Here is a 23078-nt window from a genome sequence, read left to right on the forward strand (position 1 = left end):
ATTGTTGGCTTTTAAGCCAACAGAAGTCACTTTTCCAGCGCTGAGAACTTTTGGGTGTGAGATGTTACCTTTGTGATGGAGAGTGTGGCTGGAATTCAACACTTTCTGACAATTTATGCCTGAAGCTCCTGGGGTAGGAGCAGAGGGGACATCTCGTGTATGTGAGATGAGATAGAATACTGAAGTCCCCTCACTTCTACCCACGGTAGGGCGAAGAAGCATTGCAGAAAGAAATGTCTTTCCTAAGCGAAAGAGTTTGAAAGTTCTAGTCAAAGCCAGAATATTAGAGCAGGGAGCTGTGCCTATACCATCCAACACAAGTTTCTCATTTTTTAAATTTTGTAAGTGAGGAAACTGAGATCCAGTAAGGTCATACGATATAGCCCAATTTATGTTAGAACAAGGCTAGGAATTAGGCTCATGATTGGAGTGGAAAAGGCCCAAAAATGTGAAGATAAGGAACACATCATTCATTATGGTATTCTTCATCTCCTAGTCCACTGCCTGACACATAGTAGGTGCTTCATTAACATTAGTCACATGACTGACCAATTGACTGACTTCTCTGAATGAATGCATGGATGATATGTTCCTACCTTGTGTTCCGTGGAAACTAGCTGGACCCGTACCCTGCCATTTCAAGCAGAGGACTATTTCATCAGAGATATTAGAAGGCTCTCTCTGCTTGCTGAGACACTTTTTTTTTTTTTTGAGGAAGATTAACCCTGAGCTAACATCTGCTGCCAATCCTCCTCTTTTTTGCTGAGGAAGACTGGCCTTAGCTAACATCTGTGCCCATCTTCCTCTACTTGATATGTGGGACACCTGCCACAGCATGGCTTGAAAAGCAGTGCCATGTCTGTACCCGGGATCCAAACCGGCGAACTCTGGGCTATTGAAGTGGAACATGTGAACTTAACTGCTGCGCCACCAGGCTGGCCCCTCAGAGAGACTTTTTTTTTTTTTAAAAAGTCTTTTATTAAATATTTCAAACATTTAGAAAAAGTACATACTGGAATAACCGGTCCTAGTTTTGTCACCTGCATGCTCTTGGGCATAGAGAGATACTTTTCTTGACTAATACTTTTCTTCCTCTGAGTATTGCTTCCTCTTTGTTGATACTAGGAGGATAAATGTCAGAGCTCTTGCAGGATGTGCGTGGTGTGACATGACAGAGAACTGGGGTTTCCTTTGATGTGACTGTGGCCTTGGTAGTGTGAATAGAGGAATAACTGACAGTCAGACGCCCTGGTGTGCTGGACTGGCACCCAGGGGAGTGGCCACCACTCCTGTGATTGTGGAACAGAGACGGTTGCAGGAAGTATCCAGTTCAACTGGAGAATTGAAACGGCACCTACACAGAGCCATTCTTTGACTTTTCTTCTTCGGAACACATGTTTTCACATCTTTCCTTTGACTGTGTCCTGCTGTTGCTGCTACTACTTACAAGTAAGTCTGGGCATAGACATTTGCAGTTGGATAGTGCAAGATAAAGATACGAGGATGGACATTGTTTGTAACAGCAAAAGCTTGGAAGTAAACTAAATGTCCACCAGCAGAGTAGTGGGTAAATAAATTGCAATATATCCATGATGCAAACAGTGAAGCTGCTAGACATAATGATATGAAATGTCTCTAAGTCATAATGTCAATTGGAAAAAGCAAGGAGCAGAATAATGCATATGTTAGACTTCTATTTGTGTGTGTGTTGCAGGGGAGTGGGAATCCATGAATGCTTCTTAATGCTCAGGCTCTGGGAAGGGCAGCTGGGAAGTGGGAAAGAGCAGGGAGAGAGGAAGCAGACTTTCATACACCTTTTATACTGTTTGAATGTTTTACTATGTATGTATTTTTTTTTTAAAAAGGCAATTAATTTTAAACCTCAAAACAGCCATATACTAGCTTCTTATTCAGCCAACGTTTTTATTCATCATGTACCCGGTGCTTTAAAAAAAAGGAGAGAGACATTTATATTAGGATAACGACCCTTTGTTGCTGAACAGACAACTAGCCCAGATGGATGAGCTGTTTTCCTGGCTGACAATGGCCGGTTTTCTCACTGTCTGTTTCCATCAGCCTTGCCCTCTGGTGTTCACTGGCCTGGGCCACAGGTCTCTCCTAGGGCTTTGGTTCTCAAAGTGAGGTTCCTAGACCAGCCATGTAAACAACTCCCAAGAGCTTGTTAGAAATACAAATTCGTAGGCCGCACCCCAGACCTATTGAATCAGGAACTCCAGCAGGTGAAGCCGGCCATCTGCATTTTAACAGGGCTTCCGGGTAATTCGGATGCCCCTCAAGTCTGAGAATCATTGTCATCGTGAATTATCCTCCAACAGGATAGCAGCAGTGGTTTCGTTTTTATTCTACGACGCATTATTGGCAGTTTTCCTGAAATGGACCAATCTCACTCATTGCCTGTGTCTTGCTCTCCTTCCTTCTTTCTTCAGGGTCTTTGGAAGGGGAATACACAGCCAAGGTGGGTCAGAATGCGCATCTGCCCTGCCACTACTCTCCAGCCCCCTCTGAGGATCTCGTGCCTGTGTGCTGGGGCCGGGGACCCTGTCCTGTGTTTGAATGTCATGGTCTAGTGGTCAGCACTGATGGAAAGAACTTGAAATACCAGATATCCAGCAGATATCGGCTGACGGGGCATTTATACAAAGGCGACGTGTCCTTGACCATAGAGAATGTGACTTTAGCTGACAGTGGGACCTATTGCTGCCGGATCCAATTCCCAGGCCTAATGAACGATAAAAAAACAAACCTGGAGTTGGTCATCAAACCAGGTGAGTGAACCTTTGTATGCCTTCTTTATGAACAAGATCCACCTGCAAATCATGTTAAATACACTGATTGCCCTCACCTCTGACCTCCCCGATTACAGCGTGGGTCCCTAAGACCTAAAGTTTAACAGGCCCTGTCAGTGATGCCCAGCCACGTATAATTCCCTCCGTCTGTTTTTAAACTCATAGATAGGATCTAGAGAATGGGAGCAAAGGCCTGGATCAGTTGTTCGAGATGCTGGCCACTCATTAGAATCACCTGGGTTGCTTTTTAACACCTATAGATAGATGCTTGGGCCCCACCCACGAATCAGAGAAATCAGCATCTCTGGAGGCAGAGCCTGAGCACCAGGATTTTACAAAGTTTCCTCCAGGTGATTCTTCCCCACGTGCAGCCAAAATTGAGAATCATTGGACTGTGTGTGTGTGAGGGGAGCATGTGCTTGTGTGTTTGAAGATTTATAGAGCGTGTACTTTGTGGCGAATGGAGCTGAGTTCAAGCCCAAATCTGCCTCTTACTATCTGCGTAATCTTGGGTAAGTTATATTTAAATGCTGTGACCTCTTCCTCTATAAAATATGATAACACCCATCATATAGGTCATTGGAAGGATTTTAGCAGAAGTTTTATGAAAAGCATTTAGTGCTGCCTTTTGTGGCCGTTAGTTCTATTATTAACAACGAGACCGTGACAATGATGACTGTAACGTCCTTCTCAAAATGTATAAGAAACATTTTAAGTGTGTGATACACTCTCAACAAGCCCCAGCGAGGTTGGAAAGTTAAGCATGTGTTTCTCTTTCTGTGCTATGCTGCCCCTCTGATTCCCCGAAACAAACGCTCTGCTCTCATCCTCACGTTGGTTTCTGACATTAGCTAAGGTCACCACTGCTCCCAGTCCATGGAGACATTTCACTACAGCCTTTCCAAGGATGCTCACCACCAAGGGACATGGCTCAGGTAATTACACATGGGGTGTAGGAGGAAGCCTTTGGCCAGTTTCTGAGTTCAGAGGGTTTTGAGTATGCGAAAAATATGAGAAAGTTTAGGAGTGGAGGCATGAATGTTTCTGTGCAGCTGAAACAGTGTTTGAGGGGAGGGAGGTGGTGGAGACAAAACTTTGCAGGGGAAAAAGGAGCCCCAGGCTAGGATTCTGGATTAGTCACGACTAACCCTGTGGCCTGGGCCAAAGCCTTTCACTTCTCTGGATCTCACCTTCCTCTTCTGTCCAAGGAGTAGGTTCAGAGACTTTTGGATTTCATGACTCAGTAAAATTCCCAACCCCCCAAAAAGAATATTGGTGATCCACATATTTTGCCAAATAAGAGAAGACAAATTTCTATCTACTCTTACCAACACTGCACCAAAAAAGGGACAGTCTTTTAAATTAAGTAAGTTTAATTTAATGGAAAACTCATTACAGAATCATTATTTTCTGATTTACTCCCAGACTGGTGGTGTTTTGTCGTGAATTGGCTCCAGTCCATATTTGGGGTTGGTTTAGGTGATTTGTAGGATCCCTTCTAACTGGAATAAAGCCCATCAGCTTCCTCAGATTCCAACCTCAGAAGGAGCAGCTAAATTCTTTAATTAATTCAGCAAGGACTTTTCCACTCTGCTCTGGAAGAGAAGATAGCGCCAGAAGGGCAGATATCAGATCACACTGATCAGGGAGGTTAATCTTAACTATTTCCTGTAAGAGTCCTAACTTCTCTGGAGCTCAAGCTTTTGTTCCATAAAATGAGGTTAATAATAGTTAAGTCCCATTTCCTAATCTCATAAACCTCTTATTTATGTAAATAAGAAAATGTGTCTAAAGTGCTTAGCCTAGTATCTAATCATAGTACGTATTCAACGCATGTTAGTTATTGTTATTAATATTATCAGTAAGATCCGGAAGCAGAATGAGATTGTGGTTAGGTGCTTCAGTAAGAGGTAGAATGGGTGTTAATGTCAGCTCTTCATACTGGCTTTATGAACTCTGTAAAGTTGCTCAAACTCTATGAGGCTCAGTTTCCTCACCTCTACAACGAGGGTAATTCCAGTGCCTACTTCATAAGATTGTTGTAAAGGTTGAATGTGATGATGTATGTAAAGTGCTCAGCATAGCACCTGGCCCACAGGAAGTGCCCACACATTAGTTATTATTATAGTTATTAACTTCAGCTCTCTAAAGTTTCAATCTTTGGTTGTTCTTTAGCGATTGGTAGCCAATAGCTCTTACGCAATTAGTGAGGAAATTAAATATGAGGGGGACAGATGATCATCCTCATTGTGGGCTAATCGAGTCATACCAGATGTTTATTGTATGCCATTGTTATGTTTTAAAGAATCCTACAAACGTAGACCCAGAAGGGACCTCAGGGATCATTTAGTCCCACTTTCCGATCCTGTGCCCCAAGGCTCTTTACAACATCACCAAGTGGTCATTCACTGCCCACACACCTTCCTGGATGGGGAGTTCACTTCCTCCCAAGGCAGTGCGTTTTCTTAGAATTGCCTACACTACGAGCAGAAGTCTCCTTCCCTTTAGCTTTTACTTGTTAGGCCATTCCCTCTAGGACAACAAAAATGTAGCCATTTCTTGCATCAGGGGGTATAGACACAGTACCTATAGTCTCTGAGCTTTTCAGAGGCCCGAGAAAATATTTAAACAAACAAAAAATAGCTCCAAATAGGAAAATAAAATGAAAAATTGAAATTGATGAATATTTAATGGCATTTCTTTTTTTTAAAAAGATTTTATTTTTCCTTGTTCTCCCCAAAGCCCCCGATACATAGTTGTATATTTTTAGTTGTGGGTCCTCCTAGTTGTGGCATGTGGGATGCCATCTCAGCATGGCTTGATGAGCGGTGCCATGTCCGCACCCAGGAGCAGAATGAGCAAAACCCTGGGCCGCCGCAGTGGAGAGTGCGAACTTAACCACTTGGCCACAGGCTGGCCCTAATGGCATTTCTGTAGTATGTAACATTATGTCAATTAGTTACCTGCCAGTCAACTCATCTGTAGTTATACCTATCTTTTCTTGAATGTGGAATGTGGGTACATTTGGTATGTTTGCTATAAAGTGGAGTGGAGCCTTAACAAGTAAGAGTCCCAAGGATTCTGGAAGTTCCTAAATCCAACTTGAACACAGAACAAATGCGATCTCTCTTCCACCTGAAGGAGGTAGGACCGGGTCATGGGTGAGTCCTCAGCTCTGAAGGTAAACTTGGTTTGAATTTCAGCTTTGCCAATTAATAACTGTGTGATCTTGGGCAAAGTACCTCTCTGAGACTCAGTTTCTTCATCTGAAAAACGTGAAAATAATAGTACCTACCTACCATGGTGGAGATTAAAAGAGATTGTACATGTAAAGTGCTAAACACCATCTCTGGCACATAGTACTTGCTGGATGGTAACGACTGAATTTTTATACTTATAAGACCATCACTTCCACCCCCACTGTTGCCTCTACCCCAGCCAAGTCTTGAGTTCTTTAGGGAAAATATTGCAAATTCCTCCAGCTGTCCCATTCATCTTTGTTGATGGCTATCTATGTGAAAATAAGCCACGATAACCCAGCAGTGGTCTATTTTATTGATTATTTTCACTGTAAAATGAAGCAAAAAAAAAAAAGCCATCAGACAAGAAAAAGTCATCATCATTTAGACCAAGAAAAATAATTACAGGGAAGCAGAAACTGGGTTTGAATTAGAAAATCTCATGTGTGGTTAAGATTCATGTTTACTTAGCCATTCCACCAATGTGGTTTTTATACTTTAAATTCCTCTTTTTTTTAAAAAAAAAAATAATTTTAGGCAGAGACTAACCTTTACAATGTTTAATTAAGTATGCTTTTAATACTATAAAAGCATAATCTATGAAAACAGCAGTTATTCAAACCCTTTACACACAAGGGTTTTACATTCAAAGGTTTAGACTTTTAGGTTTCCAGAAAGTGATCATGACATTTAAGAAGTTTCAGGGACCGGCCCTGTGGCTGAGCGGTTAAGTTTCAGTGCCCCCAGGGTTTTGCCTGTTAGGATCCTCGGCGCCGACATGGCACCACTCATCAAGCCATGCTGAGGCGGCATCCCATATGCCACAACTAGAAGGACCCACAACTAAAAATATACAACTATGTGCCAGGGGGCTTTGGGGAGAAAAAGGGAAAATAAAATCTTAAAAAAAAAAAATAAGTTTCAGAGTCTCTGGCTCAGCCAGAAAAATGAGTATGCATGCTTAGTTTTTCCAAAGCTGACGACCTCATCTTGATTTTCTAGAATGCAGTGTCCATGAAGTCAGGGCCTGTACCAACTGATCACTGCTCTGTCCCCCGTGCCTGGCATAGAGTAGGGGTGTAGCACAAGTTCATAGAATAATGGATAGGCAGATAAATTAATAAACCAATGAAAAGGAAAGGAGGTGGGCTGGCAGCTGGGCAATGTGATGTGCTGAGCAGTAGTGACAATGTTCAGGTGAAGGTTGTTGAGGGCAGCATAGTTGAGTATATGCTTAAAGCCATGTGGACCTAAATTGGAAGGCCATTTTTGTCATTCACTAAGCTGTGGGATCTTGGGTAGATCACTTACCTTACTAATTCTCAGCTCCTTCATCTGTGTGATGGTGCTAGTAGTCCCTATTTTAGGATAGTTGTGTTGAATGCTAAATATTTCATTTAAAGAGTTCAGCACAATGCCTGTTCATGGTAAATTGTAACTGTAGTTGTTATTATATTCATTTTTAGGCAACCAAATACTCTATCAAAATAAATTATTTTTAAGTTTAATAATAATTTTTTATAAAAATAAATAATTTTTAATATTTGCATAAATGTTAAACTTTTTCAAGAAAATTAACCTTTGTTATCTTTTGAAGTCTAATTAGAATATAATGCCTGCCTGAGTGTTATCACTGTTGTTGGAATTTTGTAGACCCCATTAGGGTCCTGTGGACATAACAAACCACATATTCAACGCAGGGCTTCCTGGCAGAAGTCTCCATTTCACAGAGATTAAGTAGCTGGGTTCATTATCTAGATGAGAAAAACGTGGGCATCCTAAAGTTGATTTGTAAGTGTTCAGTAAATTTTCTTGGGCTCCCAATTAATTATTGTAAAGGTTATGGGAGCAGAATTAATTTCAGATAGGATTATAGGCATCTTCAACATTTTTTTTAACTCAGATAAAATAAAATGTTCCTAACTCTTCTATTGGCTGTTTTTCCTCTTTGTCGCAGAGACACAGACATTGGAGACCCTCCATGACAAAAATCTAACAGTAAGTAACTGTGTGTGTGTGTAAGAACTAACATTGTGTTCAACTTAGAGAAAAGAAAGCGTGGCTTTAGCCTTCCTTCTTGCCCACTCCTTCCTTGGTCTCCCTTAGCTTCAGATTCCTTGGCTGTAACATGCTGCTGATGACAATTCTAACCGCAAAGGCCTGTTGTATGGAAGGAATGAGGTGATGCATGTAAGATGCCTGGCACATAGTAAGTGCTGGAAAACCAAAAAGAAGTAGCATTAGCATTTTGTCCCTCTTATCAAATTTCACAACTCTATACCACTGGGGAGGATTTGAAGACCCTCCATCTCCCCAGAATGTTTCTTCTTGCTTCCATTGCAACCCTAATGAGAGAGATTATTTGTTTGTTTAAATTTATTTATGTATGCCAGGAGACTGGTCAGGAATATTCTAATCCAAGAATTTATATGTGTAACTATCAGCAAAGCAGTATTACAATTAACCACAATTTTAGTGTCCCCTACCTTCTCAGAGTAAAAGAGAAAATCACTAGAAAGCAACCTTACAGCAGTGACTTAAAAATTCTTTGAGGACGTATCCAGGAGTCCACAGTCACTTGACTCAATCTCTTTTGTGTGTTCACAACTGAGGCTCAGCATTTTGTGTTTGTCCCTCCCATCTTTGCGATCAAGGACGGCCTTTAAGTACCTCTGTGTGCCCACAGTGCTTAATGCACAATGCCTCACACACAGCACTCCTGCAGTAAATGTTTATTGAAGGAATGGAAGATTAATTTCCTTGACTTCCTTGTTTTAAAAGTGTTTACTCTTATTGTTTAAAGGGGGAACATGGACTGAAATTTTAGAAGCAGAAGGACTTTCTGTGTGACTCTCAGTTTTTAAAACATCAACTTAATTAGAGCAATAGCAATAATAGCTACCACTGATGGAACATCTATCATGTACCAGGCCCTGTGCCAAGCATTTTATATTTTTTCTCACGTAATTTTCTCAGTAACTCTACAAGATGACTCAGCTCTTGGCGACAGCGCTGGGATTTGAACTCACAACTGTCTGGTTACAAAGTCCTGGCTTTTAAATCACTGTCTTTCTGTGGAAATAGGAGTTTCATTGCAAGACACCAAATTTAGACCCCTCTGAAACTCCTTGGGAAGAACAAGGGATCGTGAATGAACAGGACTCAACTCTCAAGCCCATTTTTGTTTGGGGAGTAGGGGAGCCCATTTCTAAGAGCTCCTTCTCCACCCACAGCAGAGGACGGCACATGTTATTCCCTTGCTAACTCCAAAGATTAAGCTAATCCCTTTCTTTGGGTGATTTGAGGCTTGTCTAGAAGGGGACAGATCAAGGGTGGTTTCAAGGTCCCTGCAATGCTGTGATCCTATGAAAGGGATAGTCTGAGGCACAAGTCATGAGATTGGCTGAGTGCACAACCGATTTCTGGCCATTGGCTGCAATTCTGTTTGTGTTTCCATAGCAAATATCCACATTGGATAATGAGTTACAAGACTCTGGCGCGACCACCAGAATAGGCGTCTACATCGGAGCAGGGGTCTCTGCTGGGCTGGCTCTGGCTCTTATCTTTGGTGCTTTAATTCTCATATGTAAGTCATCTAATGTTGCTTCTCTCTCCCTCTGACAACAAACTGCTAATATAGGAACCAACATAATCCTAGATAGAAATATAAATTTACATTTGTGCCTAAAGGTCATTAGAATAAATAGCCTTTAGATTTTTCAAACCCTAACAACAATAATAGCTAATTTTTATTCAGTGCTTACCATGGAACAGGCAGGCATTGTGCTAAATGTTTTATTTACATTTTCTCATCCTCACCATCTTATAAGGTAGGTAGTATTGTTATCCCCATTTTACAGCAGAGGAGAGTAAAGCTTAGAGAGAGTAAACCACCTCCCAAGGTTTCAGATTCAGTAAGTGGCAAAGCTAGAATTCAAATCCAGGCTGGCTGATTCCCATACCTGTTCTTTTATCTTTTGTTAAGTAAACAAAACTGTTTAATTCATGAATACCTCCAGGTTTATTAGGAAGCACGACGAAGAAAATCACGTCTGTGCATTTGTCCGTCTTGTTTCTCAGGTGTAGGTCTTTAGAGAAGGGCTGCAAGTCCTTTTAACACTGGTTCATGGCCAGGATTGCAGCATTCGTATTTCCCTCCATCGTGAAACTCAATACATTCTTTTTTTTTTTCCGCAGTTACTTATCTTTATTTTTAAAAAAGTTATTAATGTATAATTTATATACAATAAACTGCATATTTAAAGTGTGTTCAACTTGATGAATTTCAATAGATGATTACACCTGGGAAACCATCACCACAGTCAAGACCCAAACACTTCCATCGCCCCAAAGGCCTCACACACTTTTCTAATTGTGATATATTCTCTTCTCTTTGAGGGCAGATGCCAAGGTCTTACACCCCAGGGCTTCGTGCATTCTGGCAGCTTTTCTCACTAATATACAAGCATGGAGTTCCTGGAGGGTGGCCAACTGTCCTAGATTTGCCCAGGACTGAAGGGGGTTCCTAGGATGTGAGACTTCCAATATTAAAATGGGACAGTCCAGGGAAAACTGGGATGAGTTGGTCACCCTAACTGTGTAGCTTGAAGCTACTGAGGGCTTTACAGGCACTAAATCCTCATAACTACCCTATGAGAGAGGTATTAACACTATTCTAGTTTACCAAATGGAGAACCAGCGTGCTGGAAGGTTAAGTAACTTACCCAAAGTGACACAGTTAATTGATTTGTATAGGGTTTGAAACCAGGGTTGTCCTATTCCTCACCATTAAGTTGTTCTGCCATTATCAGTAGATGAATTGTTCGGAGAAAGAAACTACCCCACCCACACTTACTTGATTTACACAGAGGTAGCAGTGGAGTTTGTGAATTGATCACCCGAATGTTAAGTCTACGGGTTGATAAGGAGCAATGATAACACTCACTATCTTTTTGAGTTCTGCCAAGGCCTGGATACTAGGGATCATTCTAATTTGTTTAAAGGGGTTTGAAAGGAGGGTAATGAGGAGTTAGAAAAGTCTGATGCTTTGCACACACATATTACTCCAAAAAATATGGCTACTTAGAAGAACAGATGGGAAAGTCCTGTTTGATTTATAATCTTTTTCTTAGAAGCTGCTGGAGAAAATCTTATAACCAAGGTGACAGGTTTTTAAGTCATGACATCAAAGCCATAAAGTGGCACTCAATAATGGCCAGCAATCCTATATCTTTCTAGGGCACTCTCTGAGATGAGCTTCCATACTTCACTGCTACTCACACCTCCCTCCTGTCTCATTCAGCTGATGAAGTATCAAAAGCCTGTTCCATCTCCTTTGCCTTAGCCTAGACTTCAGTCCTCCTTTTATCCCTTTCTCCAGAATCATCTCTCCCTTTCTATTTATGCTTTTTTTTTTGAGGAAGATTAGCCCTGAGCTAACATCTGCTGCCAATCCTCCTCTTTTTGCTGAGGAAGACTGGCCCTGAGCTAACATCTGTGCCCATCTTCCTCCACTTTATATGTGGGACGCCTACCACAGCATGGCTTGCCAAGCAGTGCTATGTCTGCACCCAGGATCTGAACTGGTGAACCCTGGGCCACTGAAGCGGAACGTGTGCACTTAACCGCTGCGCCACCGTGCCGGCCCCCTATTTATGCTATTTTTAATAGCATAAAAATATGTTCTAGTTCACACATTCCTTTCCAGCTACTCTCATATCTCTGCTCTCCTTCACAGCCATATTTCTCAAATGAATTGTCCCTACTTCTCACCCCCCTGAATTCTTCAACCCACCATGTAACTTCTACCCCTGAAGCACCATGGAAATAGTTTTAATCAAGCTCACCAATGACCTCCATTTTGCTAAATCCAATAGACATCTCTGTCTTCATTGTAGTCAATCTTTCAGCAGTATTTAACCAAGTTACTCTCACTCACTCTGGAAAGTATTCCTTCTCTTCACCTCTGAAATATCACTCTCCTACTTCATTGGCCATTCCTTTTCAGTCACTTTGTTATTTCCACTTCTTTGGTTTGACTTTTAGATGTTGGGATTCCTTAGGGCTGGCCCTTTTCCTCTCTATACACCCTCTAGGTGATGACCTATATTCCCGTAGACTTAAATGTCATCCTTAATTTCTCTCTCCAACTCTCAGAGTATTGGTACTGATTTCCAACTGTCCAAATGCTATCTCCACTTATATATCTCCCACATTTAACATGTCCAGAATGGAGCTCTAGATGCTATGTTCCACCTTCCCAGAACCCAACCTCTCCCTCTCTGATCTTCCCCATCATAGAATTTCACCACTATCCATCTGGTTGCTTAGGCCAGAAAGCCAGAAGACATCCCTGAATCTTCTTTTTCCTCACTCCCAACTCACAATCTATCTTCAATTCTTACAGAGTCTTTCTCAAAAATATATCTAAAATCCATTCATTATTCTGCATCTCTCTCAGTCACCACCTTACTGTGAGGCATCATCATCTCTACTTATCTCCTTATTTTTTATAACCTCTTTTAATCCATTCTCTGCATAGCAGCCAGAGGGATCTTAAAAACCCAATCATATCATATTTCTACCTTTCAATTATTTCTTACGGGTCTTAGAATAAAATCCCAACTCTTGAATATTACTTAAAAGGTCCTATAGGATCTTGCCCCAGCCTGCCTCTCAGATCTTATCTTGGCCACTCTCTTATTCCAGCCATGATTTCAGTTTCAGGCACTCATCACCATCTTTACCAGGGGTTCTCTCTACTTGGAATGTTCCCCTTGTCTCTTTACTTGCCTGACTCATTCTCTTCTTTCAGAACTGAGCTTAAAAGTCATCTCTTCTGAGAATTCTTTCCTGACCACGCTCTCTATTATCTGTTCCAGTGCACTCTTGGTTTTCTTTATAGCGCATCATAATTTGAAATTATTTTATTTTCCTGTTTACTGTTCTTTCTTTCTTTTTTTCTTAAATGCCTCCCTCACTAGAACATAAGCTTCATGAAGTCAGGGCTCATAATTCACATTTGTTTCCCCAGTGCTTAGCATACTGCCACATAGTAGGTGCTCTATATATTTTTTGAATGTGAAAAATGCATCTTTGTTGCTTTCTAGCATGGTTCGTGTAATAAACCAAGACACACACTGGTAGTTTGACTCAATTCAGTATAAGAGGAGACCAGATTTCCCTAAACAATCCTTGCCTCCAGCGAGCCCATTTTATTTCTTATCTCATTTATTTTATGAAAGCATTTTTAACTGACTTCTCTTCCCCCTTTTACCTAGGGTATTCTCATAGCAAAGAGAAGTTACAGAATTCAAGGTAAGAATGATGGGTGGGGTAGGGGAAGGGGGGACTCTTGGAGACTCCTACTCTACTATGGCTTTGATCTTTGCTCTAGAAGTCGTGCCCTGGGACTTTGGGATATAAACTTACACTTCCTTTTTGCTGTAGGCCTAGATTTATGGAATGCAAATTCAACACATTGCTCTGTTTACCGCCTGATCCTTCTAGCTTCCTTAGTCCTAAAATTACAGATATAGAATTTATCTACCCATTGATAGGAAATGTTTGTTTATTTCTGAATTAGGGATTTTTTCGATGAACTAACCCTTCAGTTGATTGAGCACCTACTACATCCAGGCTCTGGGCTGGCCATTGGGTTACAGAAGTGAACAAGAAACCCAGAGTCTACTGTCAGGGCTTTTACAGCTCAATCCATGTGTTCTTAACTCTGATTGCCTATTAGAATGACCTAGAGCATTTAAACATACTGTTGGCAACCCCAAAGCAACTATATCAGAATCTTTGGGGATGAGACCTAAGCATAGGTATTTTTCTAAAAGCTTTCCAGGTGATCCTTGCAAACAGGGATGAGAACTACTGGTCTATTATATCTCGGTCTTAGTCTCCATTCCTAACTATATATATATGTATATACACATATATACATATATATACACATATATATATACACATGCTCCCATTCCAAATACACATAGCTTACATAATTTTTACTAGATTTTAGTGACATTTGGTACATAAGTAGAATACAAAGTATTTTAAGAAAAAAATGACTCTGTCCATTGAGTACTATCTAAATCACTAATAATTTTAGACTAAGTGTAGACAGTATAATTATGAAGAAGAAATAGCCTGCAGTAAAAAAGTCAAATAAGGACAAATAAAATATTTAATTATCAATGGTTTTAGATCATCTGTGCCAGTATTCTTTATTAGAGCTGAAATCTGAAATGTGATAATATCCATAGGTAACATTTACATGCATGAATTCTTTAATTTCACAAATTATTTGTGAAATTATTTGATTGCTATTCATCTCTGCCTATAATTAGCCTCCATAGAAAACTAGGAACTTGTCTGCACATCAATAACTGTATCCCTTAGCATAGCACTTGATACTTAGTAGGCGCTTAATAAATATTTTATGATTGAATGAATAAATACTCCTTTACAATGGCCCTGTGAGATAGAGCACTTATCATTCCCATTTTGTAGACGAGGACCCTGAGACACAAAGTTTACTGATATGCAACCTCTATGGGATTTCTGTGTTTTGTTCACTTCTGTACTCTTGCTACATAGAACAGTGTGTAACACACTAAGAATGTCTTGAATGAATGAATGAAAAAACCAACCCAACTTACCCAAGGTCAGATGGCTGGTAAGCGACAGAGACAGAATTCAAACTCAAGTCTGATCGGATCTATCACGTATTCTTTGTTTTTTCTTTTCGAAATTGTTCAAGCCCACAAAAGAATTGAAATAACAGCACAAGGAACAATAGAACCCTTCACCTAAACACGTGATTTAATGTTTTGACATGTTTGCTTTATCTGCTTCTTTATTTATGTAATACATGATTTTTTTCTGAACCATTTGTAAGGATGATTCAGACATCTTGACACTTCACTTAAACACTTCTCTCTGTACTTCCTTAGAATAGGGATGTTCTCTTAGATAACACATGCCATTTTTATACCTAAGAAAATTAGGGTTAATTCAGCTTTCCTCAATTGTTCCCCAGTTATTCTATTGCTGTTTTATGGGGTTTTTTCCTCCAGCCAGGACCCGATCAAAGATCATGTACTGCATTTGGTTGCCATCTTTTCAGTAAAGCCTATTCTCTTAACTCTATTCTATGTTGCCTGGGAAGTGCTAAACTCAACTGCAACATTTTATTTCCACAGCCTTGTCACTTTGGCCAACCTCCCTCCCTTGGGATTAGAAAATGCAGGAGCAGAAGGGATGCGCTCAGAGGAAAACATCTATACCATTGAGGAGAACATATATGAAATGGAGGATCCATATGAGTATTACTGCTCTGTTAACAGTGAGCAACAATCCTGACAACGTCTGGGTTGTCACCTTTCAATGCCATCAGATCCAACTACTTCATTTTTGAGCTTGGTATTCTTTGAAAACTGTGAAATGTGTCAGCTGACCGGTTTTAGAGGCTCTGTCCATGGCCACCAAGCAGAGTTTTTCCATTTTCTGAAGATAATTAGCTCACTTGGGGATTGAACTGTGACCTGCACTCTACTTATGCCCATCACTTCTGTATTCCAGCCAATGGCGCTACCCAACTCAGAGAGTGCTAATCAAGGCATTAGAGATCTAATGGGCTTTTATACAAAGGAGGAATTCTTAATATGGGAGCTCTGAAATTCCGGGAAATTCCTTCTTATCATGTGTCCATGAAGTTCCCGAAAATATAGGGAAAATTATGTGCTGAGATATATGTGCATGTCTTTTTTGGCACAGAAAGTCTAAAGGAGTCACTGATTTTCAAAGAAATCTGTGACCCATAAAAGGTTAAGAAACTACTGGAGTAGGAAGATGGTCTTGGAAGTTCCCTCTGAGTCTCAAGGTTTATGCTTCTTTGAATGTTGATTCTCCAACAGTAAGTGCCACGGCACAGCTCTGCTTTGCCATTTGAGAAGACTGCCCAGCAAGGACTGTGTTGTGGCAGGCGTTCCTGAGAAAAAGGAAGTGCACTTGGTGTGTTTTGCCAAGTTTTGCTTGTGGTGCACTCAGAGTGAAATATCTCTGACCAACTTCTCCATTCATGGAAAGGACTGGATCTGTGTTTTTCACAGAAGAAGAAGCAGTGACTGGGACGTAAATTCTGTTTCCTGGTGGGAAGAAGACAAAGGACTCCAGCAATCTGTGTTTGTCGGGGTCAGGTCCCTTACGGAAAGACAGTGTTCCTAAGGTTCAATTCCAAGATGGTGGCGACTAGGTCTGCTTTGCTTATTTTTTGCCTTCCCAGTGCCTGGCACAGCTCTGACACATAATAGAAATTTACTAAATATCTTTGGAGTGAAAAAAATTAAATAAGCAGAAAGGTAGCTTTCTAGAAAGACTTTTCCACTGGAAGCTTAGACAGATCTCTGTAACTTCTCTTCTTGGAGAAATCACAAATACCCTTACGCTCCCATATGTGCTCTTATCTAGGCCGAAGTGGCCTTTGTTTCTCAGCCTCATCTCCCAGCTCAGACCCTTGGAAGTCTGTTACTCTCTTGCCTGTTTCTCCCTTTCTGCCGAACCCTCAGCAGCACATGAAGAGTCAATCAACAATACAACCTGTTGCTGCCTGAAAACTGCTCCTCCCCAGGTGGTGACTAAAGTGCTACTGTGCCACATGCAGAAGATCGTGGTCACCAAAGATGCAGGCAGCCTGTTTGTTTGTTTCTAGACGTCTTCCTGGCAGTTTTGTTGTGTGCATTATAGTGTTTGGGCTGCATCTAGACAGTTTTGGGAAGCACTGGCTTTCTAGAAGTTGATATGTAAGGGAGATCATTTTGCAAAGTTATAGGCAGTTGCTCTTATACATGCTGAAAAATTAATCGTGTAAATGTTTTAAAGTAACGAAATTCTAGGGGAGGGACTTAGAACATATTTGGACCAAATCAGGGGTTCCCCCTGAAAGAGATTCTCATTACAAAAATCTTTATACAAGGGCTAATATACAAGAATGATCATTGCAACGGTGTTTGTAAGAGACTCCTTCCATCAATGGGGGAATAATTGATTATTATGGTGTGTCAAGACACTGGTGCAGTTAAAAAGAATACGTGGTTTCATCATTGAGCTATTTTGCTAATTCAAGAAATATTTATTAAGTGCTTACTATCTGCTGGGTACTCTGGTGCTGAGATCATAGAGACCAAATAGACATATCCCTGACCCCGTACAACTTCTAGTTGATCTGACAGGAAGGAGGACTCATTCCCTTCATTCATTCAGTGAACATTTACGGGCACCTACTTCGTGCCAGACGCTATTCTAGTCCCTGGAAATATAACAGTGAAAGAAGCAGACACAATCCCTACTTTCACAGAGCTTAGGTTACCTGTCAGAGGGAAATACTATATAGCTAAGTCAAAAGAAAAAAACAGTTCTAAAATAGTGTATATAGTCGGTGCTAATTTTTTTTTCTTTAAAAAATCTGGAAGAATATACCCAAATTAATATGGTTAGCCCGTAAGGGCAAATGGTCAATAGATAGATTTTTCCTTTTTCCTTTTATGTGCTTCTGTAATTGTTTGAATTATTTTCTCCATTTTCTTTTGTAATAGAAAAGTTAGAGTTAAGCATGATGACAATGTTTTCCTGTCAGCCCACCCTCCTCGTCACAGAAAGAAATGAAGAAATGAATACGTTAAGTTCAAGGTCATGGCCGACAGTAGGGTGTGGCAGCAAGCCAGGACTAGAACCCTGGTTTCAATTATTTGGAATGGGGACTCAGTTGAGAAGTGGCAAAGAAAAGGGGGATAGCTGGAACATTTGGTTGGAGGGTTCTCAAGCTTGACAAGGGCTCAGATTTTGGCCAGTTTTCAGAGGAAACTTGTACAAAGGAGCAGTATGAGTCAAAAATGTTAGTTTCAAGCTTCTAGATCCTCTTTTTCTCAGTCATATTGACTGCAATGATTAAGGTCATTCCAAGTCACTCATTGACTGGTAGCAGTGATTTCTTTTGTGAATTCTTATTCAGATTCCTTCTGCTTATGGTTGTGTCTCACTTTTTCCAGAGAAGGCAGTGATATCTATTTTTTAAATGGTTATTTATGCTACTCACGTGTGGTAGTGGTGGTGGTGGTGGTGGTGGTGGGACATCTGTTTAAATATGCATATTATTTTAATATAATTGTTTTGTGGGTGGGTCACCTTTGGAAAATATTTCACTATAGCTTTATAGTCTACACGAAAACCTGCTTCATGATAAGTTGATTTACTGTTCTTTATAATTTCCACATTTTGTATTTGTACTTACTCATTTTAAACCTAGTTCATGTAAAACAAATATTTTATATTCCAAAGCAGTGTTTATCTTCTCTTTGTCAGCTCTGAAATGTCCATATATCTATATCTAATCTGTTTTCGATATTTTTATCCACAATGTTACTTGCCACTACTACTCAATTGCACACTGAATTTAGTTCTTGTTCAGAAGCACTTAAGTAAAAAGTGACAACTATGTAATGGTAGGTGAAGGTTGTTTCACACGGTTTTGCTATACCAGTGATATAGATTTTTGATTCATTTGTTTATCCCAAAGTTCACCACTAAAGCTTAAAAAAATCTCTTGACCTTAGCATTGGCTAAATCTGAGGGTTGAAGTAAGGATCCAAGGGCGAGGGAGCTTTAAACTCTGCCAGCTGCCCAGGCCTCAGCGAAGTCCTCCGAGCAACGTGCCTTTCCTTACTCTCCCAGCAACCCCTCTACTCCAGCAAAAACTCCTCTTACATAAGCAGCAGCCAAACAGCTTCTAATCACCATGAGAGAAATAAGTTATCTGAACTGATGGAATTTCAGGTAAAAATTAAGAAATACTGCATTTAGTTATCTGGCTGCCTTATTTCAAGAAAATGTGTGGTCTTCCTTCTGCTTCTAGAACAAACCAAGTTCTTTCTGGCTCCAGCGCCTTTTCATGGAGTCGTTTCCCTCCGTTTGGAATACTTCCCTCAGACTGTTTGCAGAGCTGTCTCTTTCTCATCTTTGTGTTTCTTGCTTAAATATTATCTCAGAGCTTTCTCTGACTACCCTATCCAAAGTATCAACCTCCCCATCTCTAGTCCAGTTTATTTCCTACGTGGTTTACTCAAATCTGAAATTATCTTATTTGTTTACATTTTTGGTGGTTTGTCTCCCCTGATCATCAACTAGAAAGTAAACTCGATCGTTCATCTTAAGACCCAGGGAGCCAGTATAATGCTTGATTTGTAATGGATACTGAATAAGAACTTGTAGAATGAATATATGCCTGCTATATTGCAAACTCAAGCCGTGGCACAGGTGCCACAGATAGAAACATTCGTGTTTGCCTTCAAGGAAGTCCAGCAGGGCAGCCTGATGGCCAAGCAAATGATGACAATCAAAGGCAGTAGGCATTGACAGATCTGCATACTAGATTCTGAATGATACAGAAAAGAATTTTTTGATGATTTCTTTATTTTTTTCTTTCTTCTGGAAATACTAATTCTTGTCTTTACCACTTGTTTAATTTCACTCTATAAAATTCCAAGTGACTCTCAGAGAATAAGGATTGCCTGGCACACAGCAGGTGCTCAATAAATATTAACCAGGTGAAGGCATGAAGTGATACAGGTGACATAGATTCTAAGAGCAGACCCCCAAATAAATATAGAGTGACCTGCTGTGTTTTCTGCTTTGTAGAAAAACATGTGCATTGCCACGTTAGCGCTTGTATGGTTATTGAAGCATTATATCATAACCTTCCATGTTTCTAGGTGCTTGACGATGTCTGAATGTAGCTTTAGGCAACTTACGGTGCTTTCTTTTCTGTCTATCTTGGATAAAGAAAAGAATGGTTGTGATTAGACTGTGAAAAATACGTGAATGTAAAAGACTTCCACTTTTGTAGGAACAGACAGTTTGGGGACTTGCTTGTTTTGGGGGCATTTTTCTTTAGTTAAAACATTTTAGGGCTGGCCCTGTGGCCAAGTGATTAAGTTCACGTGCTCCACTTCAGCAGCCTGGGGTTTTGCTGGTTCAGATCCTGGGTGCAGACCTAGCACAGCTCGTCAAGCCATGCTGAGGCAGCGTCCCACATAGGACAACTAGGAGAATCGACAACTAGAATATACAGCTATGTGCTGGGTGGCTTTGGGGAGAAGAAGAAAAAAAAGATTGGCAATAGATGTTAGCTCAGGGCCAATGGTTAAAAAAGAAATTTTACATACTCTATATAAGCAGTACATTGATATATTGTTTGGAGTCCCATTGCCCACCACCACTGATACAGTGCCTTGACAAGGGTTTCGACAAAGCTCAGTGTACATTTGGAATAATTGCTACTAGCTCAGGAGGTTCAACTTGGTTTGCCGTCCTGCAGTGGTCTTGGTTTGGGAGAGTACAGAGTCCCTTAGAAAACCACCCTACCTCTTCTTGGTAAAATCCCATGCTATTACCACCGGTCTTCCCTAAAATGGATGTGGAGGAAATGTCTCACAATCATGTGATAATGCAGCAAGGCTCACTGGTTGAAAGTGAAAGTTTTAGTTCAAAACCAAATCCGTGATGTTATCAATATTTTTAAGTAGACAACAGCCATCGTTTGGGGTGGGAAGTGAAAAAAGGCTCCCCCTCATATCAGAATTTCTTGGGGAAACATTCTGCTTCACACAAGTAGCACCCTCTAGCTGAAGGATTTCAGCTCTCGTCCAGTTTTCTGACATCCTTGTCAAACACTTCCAATGCTTCAAAACTGGAGTCTCAGTTGACATCTTATTAACATGTGAAAGACGTGTACAAATTATACTGGTGCACAATGTGGCTCTACCTCATTCTTATTAAAGGTGGAAGCTTGTTTTCCTAGACTTCTCAGGGCAGAGAGTATAGGTTTGTTGTTTGTTTCGAGTGTTCCATGGCTTAGCATGGGTGTTCAATAAGCGTTTGGTGAAGTCATATTTGTTGAGTGACAAGACCAGTGGAGTAGAAGTAGGCAAATCTGGCTTTCACTTCTGCATCGGCCCCAAGTGACTTTTGTGAGTCCCATACTCTATTCCTCTTTTGGGTCCTCAGTTTATTTATCTAGAAATGAGAGAGTTTGCCCCAAGTAATTTAACGTCCCTTCATGTATAAACAATCTCGAAGTCTGTATGACTTTTCAGGCCTAGAGTCCGACCTAAAATCAAGATGTGTGCTAGATCTTTTAAAAATGGCCTAGCAGAGAGCAAATACTGTTCTAGCCCACTAGTGTCTCCCTATAATCTATTTAAGTTATTAAGTGGATCAAACCCAGCAAAAAGATTGGCAGACTTTGAAGATACTTCCCAACATTCTTATGTGAAGGTGTGGCAAAGAGATAAAGAATGGAATTCTGGGAGAAAGTTGTCTGTATCCATAAAAACCTTTGGAGAAAGGATCAGTCACAGACCACCAGTGGAGCTGGAAAACTACCTCCTAACTCATCTGTAAGTACAGCCTCCTGGAAACCTATGCCAAAGAGAAAACCAGAATTTTTCTGGTTGAACTTTCTCAGTATTATATGGGATATTAGGACGATGATTGAGCTAATAGAAACTAGGGGAAATTCACATAAAATAGAGTTCTTTGGATTTCTTGGGAAATCGATTCTCATTTAAACTGCAATAATCGATTTACACATTTGAGTTGTTTAACCTTCTCCTAGGCAACACCAGCAAGAGGAATAGAGAGGAAAAATTAAACCACAGTGGGAACACTGTGGTGCCTTTGGAGGAAGCCATACTTATTTAGGTTTACTTGAAAGCTGTTTGACTTTAGAGTCAACACATACCTTTGCTGGGCCTCTCCTCATCTGTGAAATGGGTATTACATAATATTATGGAAATGGGAATACATGTGTCTAGAGCATAGCTCTATTAGCAGTTTGGTTCATTGACTTTTGTGATTTGTAAAGTAAAAATATTTGTAAATTGTGAAAAATAACCAGTTGTGTAAAGTGTAATCTTCATTAAAGGAGGAGCCTAGTATTGGCTTCTGACTTTTCGAGGTTTGATAGTATGTAGTTTCTTCTGTGTTAGAACCTATGGAGTTTGCAAAGATTAGAATGTACAAATGGTTTGGTTTGGTTGGAGTTTTGTGAGGCTTGAGGTAGAAGGGCGTGGCCAGCTTGCAAAGGCAGGCAGCTTTCAGAATTTGGACTTTGGCACCGGGAAGACATTGAATGCTTTTAAGGTGGGGGAGATACCCGATTGGATTATTTAGACAGATACCAGAGAAGGTTAAAAAAAAATGAGCTCTCCTGGGAAGTGGCTTCTGCTAGTCCTCCCCGACAGCCTGCAGCTGCAGGGAGCTGGAGAACAACATCAACCTCGTGGGCTGCTCTCGCTTTCACAACCCCTACCTCCAGTAGCACCGGAGTGCTACCAGATGGTTGTGCTTTGGTCCCTAGTCCCTTCGCTCTTGCTGACATGCTACCCCAGGCCATGTCTAAGCGGAATCCTTTAGTTGGGCGCTGGCTTCCATCCCTCCTTTGCTGTACAGATTTTCCTTTTCCCAAATCAATTTTATTTGCTTCACTGGATCATCTCCAGATCATACAAACATGCTGTTATTTTTATCATCCTAAAAAAACTTTCTCTTGACCCTACTCCCCAACTCCCCCGTCCCTTTTTTTTTTTTTGCAGCAAAACTCCTTGGAAGAGTTCTCTGTCTCTAATTCTCTCCTCATTTTCCCTTTCCTTGTGAGCTTTTTGAGGAGTAACATACATAGGGAAAGTGAACAATTGCTTAACTGCTCTTTCCCCAAACTGCTTTTGTCAAGGTCGTTAATGATCCCCAGCTTGCTCAGTCCTATAGACAAACCTCCTCCCTTGCTGCCGGGAGCCCTGTTACCGACACCTTATACAGCCGTCTGACAGGGTCTGGGCTGAGAAGGGCCTAGGGGCGCAGGGACGCCCCTCGGTGAAGAATGGCCGGCCGACACCCCTGATATTTTCTGAAATGTATGCATGCTTTCTATCAAGGTTATGACTATACTTGTTTCTGCTTTTTATTCTTGAAGATA

General features: G+C 40.7%; 1 protein-coding gene across 2 annotated transcripts; it reads left to right on the plus strand.

Moving 5' to 3' along the window:
* The first annotated feature begins 1363 nt into the window (after nucleotides 1-1363).
* Nucleotides 1364-18129, plus strand: HAVCR2 (hepatitis A virus cellular receptor 2). Of its 2 annotated transcripts, XM_046667535.1 has the most exons (7): nucleotides 1364-1449; nucleotides 2448-2786; nucleotides 3659-3742; nucleotides 8004-8044; nucleotides 9506-9632; nucleotides 13327-13363; nucleotides 15253-18129. In XM_046667535.1, the coding sequence occupies exons 1-7, from the start codon at nucleotides 1395-1397 to the stop codon at nucleotides 15410-15412; spliced, it is 843 nt and encodes a 280-aa protein (XP_046523491.1). In that variant the 5' UTR covers nucleotides 1364-1394; the 3' UTR covers nucleotides 15413-18129. The 2 variants fall into 2 exon arrangements, with proteins under 2 accessions (XP_046523491.1, XP_046523492.1); XM_046667536.1 differs by lacking the exon at nucleotides 3659-3742.
* Nucleotides 18130-23078: the final 4949 nt, after the last annotated feature.

The sequence above is a fragment of the Equus quagga genome, chromosome 7 (assembly GCF_021613505.1).
Source record: "Equus quagga isolate Etosha38 chromosome 7, UCLA_HA_Equagga_1.0, whole genome shotgun sequence".
In the NCBI taxonomy this organism is placed as follows: domain Eukaryota; kingdom Metazoa; phylum Chordata; class Mammalia; order Perissodactyla; family Equidae; genus Equus; species Equus quagga.